Here is a 5809-nt window from a genome sequence, read left to right on the forward strand (position 1 = left end):
TGAGCTGGACAAGCTATAGCAACTACTTCAAGGTATTTTGGGGAGAACATCAGGGCTCAGATAATGTCTAATTAAAATGTCTCATTAAGTCTAATTTGACTTAATACTCGTGCTTGTAGGTTGTTCACTTGTTCTCCATTTTGGAAGGCGAAAGTTTAGCCAAAGATTCCCATAAGCCTTTTTTCACGGCTTGTATCATTTCCGTGTAATGTCACTGAAATGGAACTTTTCACTGTTTTTAGCTACAATTAAATTTTTATTTGCATTAAAATTGTGAAGTTATCAAAATAAATTTTGAGCACAAGAAATACATAGTAATATTTCACAGACGTACTTTTGGGAAAGAAAATAAAAGTAAAGGGTCAAGAATGAAGTAAGAAAGGATTGGGAACTCACTTTTACCCCCCAGACTGCCTCATTTATGTTCACGTGGCCGTTTTTGATGTTGTTTTTACATCGAAATGGCAAAGTTAATGGTTGACGTAAAAAGTTCAAAAACCCTTTAGTCATTTTAAACTCCCGCGGCAGTTGCAAAGGTAAAGTTTTTCACAAAAGCATGCATATAAATGTGTTTTATGAAGGAATAAAGTAAAACATTTTCCCAACATAATATCTATACATCCATGGCCAATGTGAATTCAAATCTGCCCCAAAACGCACGTAGTCACAGATAGTCCTGAAATACTTAACTCAAGTTTTTAAAAAGCAGTGTGTGTGAGTGAAGCAGTGTTTAATGAGAAAGCTAAGGAAATATTCAAATGTTTTTCTTCATAACAAATACTTTGAAATATCTCGATTCCTTTTCTATCCTCACAAGGAGTTGCCCTTGTTCAAAGCTAGACAGTTTAATGAAGGTATTATGGTTAAGGACTCTTGCCCGTGTCAGTTAAGAGAAGCTATGAGACTGTGGTGAAGATCACATACACTGCTTCCTTATCATTTCTATAATGATAATTTTATTGAAGAGGCAAAGAGAAAACATGTTTATTAGTAATCGAACTTATGTTCCTGTAAGTGTTTGCGTGTTTTAGGGCTTATCTCATCCTTTTTACAACCAGACAAAGGTCACTATATCAGACTTGCATTAATGTGTGTTATCAAAATGTGTCAATCAGTTAACACATTCATACCCGTTGGCTATGCCACTGGGAGCAATTTGGGGTTCAGTGTCTTGCCCAAGGACACTACGACATGTAGACTGAGCTGGGGAATCGAACCTCCTACCTTCCGATTGAAAGACGACAAACTCTGCCACTGAGCCACAACCGCCCATAAGTAACATCCATATGAATGGCAGGACCCAAGCTTTCCCAGCAGAACATTGCCAAAAGCATCACACTGCATCCGCAGGCTTGCCTTCTTCCCAAAGTGCATCCTGGTGCCATGTATTCCCCCGGTAAGCGATGCACATGTACCCAGCCTTCCACGTGATGTAACAGAAAACGTGATTTATCAGACCGCCTTCTTCTATTGCTCCGTGGTCCAGGTGTCTGATGCTCACGTGCCTATTGTTGGCACTTTCAGCAGTAGACAGGGGTCATCATTGGCAGTTAGTTAGTGTGTCTGGAAATTTCTGGAAATGATTGATCAGCATAAGACACTATTTAAGGCTGAGATTAACAGAGAAAGTACAGAGAAGAACTGCATAGACTGATAGACTGCCACTTTGAGAATGGAGATGACAACGAGTTTCCTACTGTTGCTGCTGATCTGCTCTCCCTCCACGGTTCAGCTGCAAAAAGAGTCTGACAACGAAATTATTCCACTTGGAGAGCAAACTGAGCCCCAGAGAAGAGAACCAACAAATTCGTCTAACCACCAGCAGACGTGTGCACAAGACCTCCATGCTTTGCTCAGAGAGATGAGCGTCTCGTTGGCTGAACAGAGGGTGGAGATGAGGCATGTGTAGAGAGAGAATGAAGGTACTGTAGATTCATGCTACACCTAGAGTCATGCAGCTAACAAGGCTTAAAGAGTAACTTAACAATCCACAGTGGGTTTTGTGTTGTTTGTTAAATTAAAGAGTATCTCCTGTATCTCAGCTATAGCGGAACAATTTCCAAGGTAGTTGATCGTGTAGTAAAATAAAAACTAACATGAAGGCATTTATTTCTCTTTTATAGCACAAGCCACTAAACTGAGAGAACTGGACTTACAGAAGACTGAGCTGGACAAGCTAAAGCAACTACTCCAAGGTATTTTGTGGAGAACATCAGGGCTCAAATAATGTCTAATGACAGTGTCTCATAATAAAAATTGTACGACAAACTTAAATGACACAAGGACAATAAACCCTGTCTAACTTATTTCTATCCATGAAATATCCATCAAATATGTTTTGATGACACTTTTTTTTTTACAGCACAAACAGCAGAGCTGATCACCGTGAAAGGCAGGACAAATGTCACAGAAAACCAGGTGGAGGCTCTGAAGAGAGATGGAGAAGGTAAAACTCAAATGTAAACTATAAATTAAGTGTTTGATTCAATACATTCTTGAAATGCGCATATTACAAAAATGCATCTTAAATGTTGGATAGCACAAAAATACAGAAAATGTTGGCCACATTGCTGCAGCCAAAGTTACTTTAGAACAATGACATTGCTCTCCCTCTCAGGCAAACAGGTGGCTTTCTCAGCCTCTCTGTTGGCTTCAGGCACAGGGCATGTTGGACCATTTAACACACACACTCCTCTGGTCTTCAGATATGTCGTAACAAACATTGGAAATGCCTACAACCCAAACACAGGTACTTCAATTTATAAATAGAATAATCAATTAGACTTCTGGGCTGTGTGAAGTTCATCCTGGTTGACAGATGTTGCAAAAGACAATTCTTTGAATTCACTCACAACAAATGTCCCGCAGGTTTTTTCATTGCACCAGTGAGAGGAGCCTACAACTTTGAGTTCTACATAGGTGCAGGTGGACATGCTTCACATGCTTCAGGTGCTGTGTTGGTGAAGAATGGACAGCACATTTTTATTGCGTTTCAGCATCAGCCATCTGGCTCTGGAAGCTCTGCTAATGGTGCCACACTGCTTCTAGAGGTTGGAGATGTTGTGTTTTTGCGTCAGTGGGTTAACACAGGGATATTTGACAATCACAATCACCATAGCACCTTCAGTGGTCATCTGCTTTTCACCATGTAACACAGAAACGGTCCTTCATCTTTTTCATCTGCCTAATAACCGTGCACACACTGCAGCAGTGTGTCAGTACTTGTTGATAAAAGTATTATGTAATTTTTCTTTAAATAAAAACTGCTCGACAAAAAGTCGACAACAAAGTGAACAAAAACATGTTTTTAATAAGAAATTGTTTGTATTTTTTCTTTATCTACGTCTCTCTCTGGATTTGTATCAGATTCCACAAATTTAGACAGTGAGGAAATGTTTGTTTAACATTTGATTGATGAAGTGCAGAAATTGAAGAGATACTTGTAGAAATGTTACTATCACACTACCTTGACATAACAGAGAACAGGTTTAGTACCTGCAAATTAAAGAGTCATTTTTATAATTTATCCAGTATATGAAGAATGGACGACAAAGCTTCACAGTAACAATAATGTGTACATATTTAATGTAATGTATTATTATTGTGTTGTCTTTGATTTGAATAAAAGCAGGAACATGTCATTGTGTAACTAAGCTCTCTTTGCACTTTTCTTTAACATTTGCCAAAAGGTTAAACAACAGTTTAATCCAAAAGTCAAACAAACACTTCAGTTTTTTTTTTTTCATTTTATTATTTACACATTGAGAAACATGCAGTGATTTATACTGACTAAGTGGATCGGATTAATGAGATTATAGACACAATAACATCCGACTCACACTTTTACTTTGATGTTAAATCACGATAATGTTCTTCAGCACAGTTACTGTGATGCAGGTTCAGCTGAGAAACTACATTCAGTCAAACTGTGACTCTATGATTTACCACTTGTCTTTGCTTTTAGGAGACTTGTTCATGTCAGTCCAGGAAAAATGAGGCTGAGGCAACACAATGTGTGTGTAACTTTGTGTTGTTGCTCTTCAATAGTCACATTGTGCTGCATTTATGTGTTGAATTGTTTTCATCATAACTTATCTACTTGAGTTTGTGATACGTCTGGGTTCCTATCAGCCAATAAACAATCAGATTGAGGTCACTATAAATGGCAATGATATTAAAGTTTGAACAGGTAGTGATGATGTTTGTTTATGACTTCCTCGACTTGTATTTTACACCATGTCGTTCAATGTTTGCACTCTTATATTTTAGTGAGGATGACAGTTGCACCTATCAAGACTGTCTTTGAACCTGTTTGTTATCAGCTAAAAGGTGACTTGAAACATTCATTTTAATTTCTCATAATCTACATTGTAGTTATTAAAATGCAATAGCCGCTCCTAAAATCAGACACACACAATAGGACATACACATAATTGGGCAAATATAATAAAATGCACTTTGAATTTTGGATAACTGATTATTAAAGGGTTTGGAGCTACATTCCAACACACAGGTAAGAACACATCATTCATGTTTGTGTGCTGTGTTATCAGTGTGGTTTTCTAGATGACCTACTCTAATTAATGAATGTTATCAACTGGATCTCCTGCAAATCTCTCTTTTAAATAGGTCATTTCTGGTAATGATTAATCAGCATAAGACACTATTTAAGGCTGGGATTAACAGAGAAACTACAGAGAAGAACTGCATAGACTGACAGACTGCCACTTTGAGAATGGAGATGACAAGGAGTTTCCTACTGTTGCTGCTGATCTGCTCTCCCTCCTTGGTTCAGCTTCAAAAAGAGTCTGACAACGAAAAATTATTCCACTTGGAGAGCAAACTGAGCCCCAGAGAAGAGAACCAACGAATGCTTCTAACCACCAGCAGACGTGTGCACAAGACCTCCATGCTTTGCTCAGAGAGTTGAGTGTCTCGTTGGCTGAACAGAGGGTGGAGATGAGGCACGTGCAGAGAGAGAATGAAGGTACAGTGGAGTCATGCTACACCTAGAGTCATGCAGCTAACATGGCTTAAAAAGTAACATAACAATCCACAGTGGGTTTTGTGTTGTTTGTTGAATTAAAAAGTATCTCCTGTATCTCAGCTATAGTGGAACAATTTCCAAGGTAGTTGATCGTGTAGTAAAATAAAAACTAACATGAAGGCATTTATTTCTCTTTTATAGCACAAGCCGCTAAACTGAGAGAACTGGACTTACAGAAGACTGAGCTGGACAAGCTGAAGCAACTACTCCAAGGTATTTTGTGGAGAACATTGGGGCTCAAATAATGTCTAATGACAGTGTCTCATAATATTGTATGACTAACTTAAATGATACAAGGACAATAAACCCTGTCTAACTTATTTGTATCCATAAAATATCCATCAAATAAGTTCACTGTTTGATTCGATACATTATTGAAATGTACATATTACAAAAATGCATCTTAAATGTTGGATGGCACAAAAATACAGAAAATGTTGGCCACATTGCTGCAGCCACAGTTACTTTAGAACAATGACATTGCTCTCCCTCTCAGTCACACAGGTGGCTTCCTCAGCCTCTCTGTTTGCCTCAGGCGCAGGGAATGTCGGACCGTTTAATACACACACTCCTCTGGTCTTCAGATACGTCGTAACAAACATTGGAAATGCCTACAACCCACACACAGGTACTTCAATTTAAAAAATAGAATAATCAATTAGACTTTTGGGCTGTGTGAAGCTCATCCTGGTTGACAGATGTTGCAAAAGACAATTCTCATTTGAAATTCATTCACAAGGAACTTCCGGCCTGACTCCCACA

At 38.4% G+C, this 5809-nt stretch overlaps 1 protein-coding gene across 1 annotated transcript; it reads left to right on the plus strand.

Moving 5' to 3' along the window:
* The first annotated feature begins 1290 nt into the window (after positions 1 to 1290).
* Positions 1291 to 3152, plus strand: LOC138589236 (complement C1q-like protein 2). Its single transcript, XM_069659434.1, has 5 exons — positions 1291 to 1396; positions 2124 to 2195; positions 2363 to 2446; positions 2618 to 2749; positions 2869 to 3152. The coding sequence occupies exons 1-5, from the start codon at positions 1291 to 1293 to the stop codon at positions 3150 to 3152; spliced, it is 678 nt and encodes a 225-aa protein (XP_069515535.1).
* Positions 3153 to 5809: the final 2657 nt, after the last annotated feature.

The sequence above is a fragment of the Semicossyphus pulcher genome, unplaced genomic scaffold (genome assembly GCF_022749685.1).
Source record: "Semicossyphus pulcher isolate SPU_LCO1_2020_fin unplaced genomic scaffold, fSemPul1.0.p SCAF_13, whole genome shotgun sequence".
Classification (NCBI taxonomy): domain Eukaryota; kingdom Metazoa; phylum Chordata; class Actinopteri; order Labriformes; family Labridae; genus Semicossyphus; species Semicossyphus pulcher.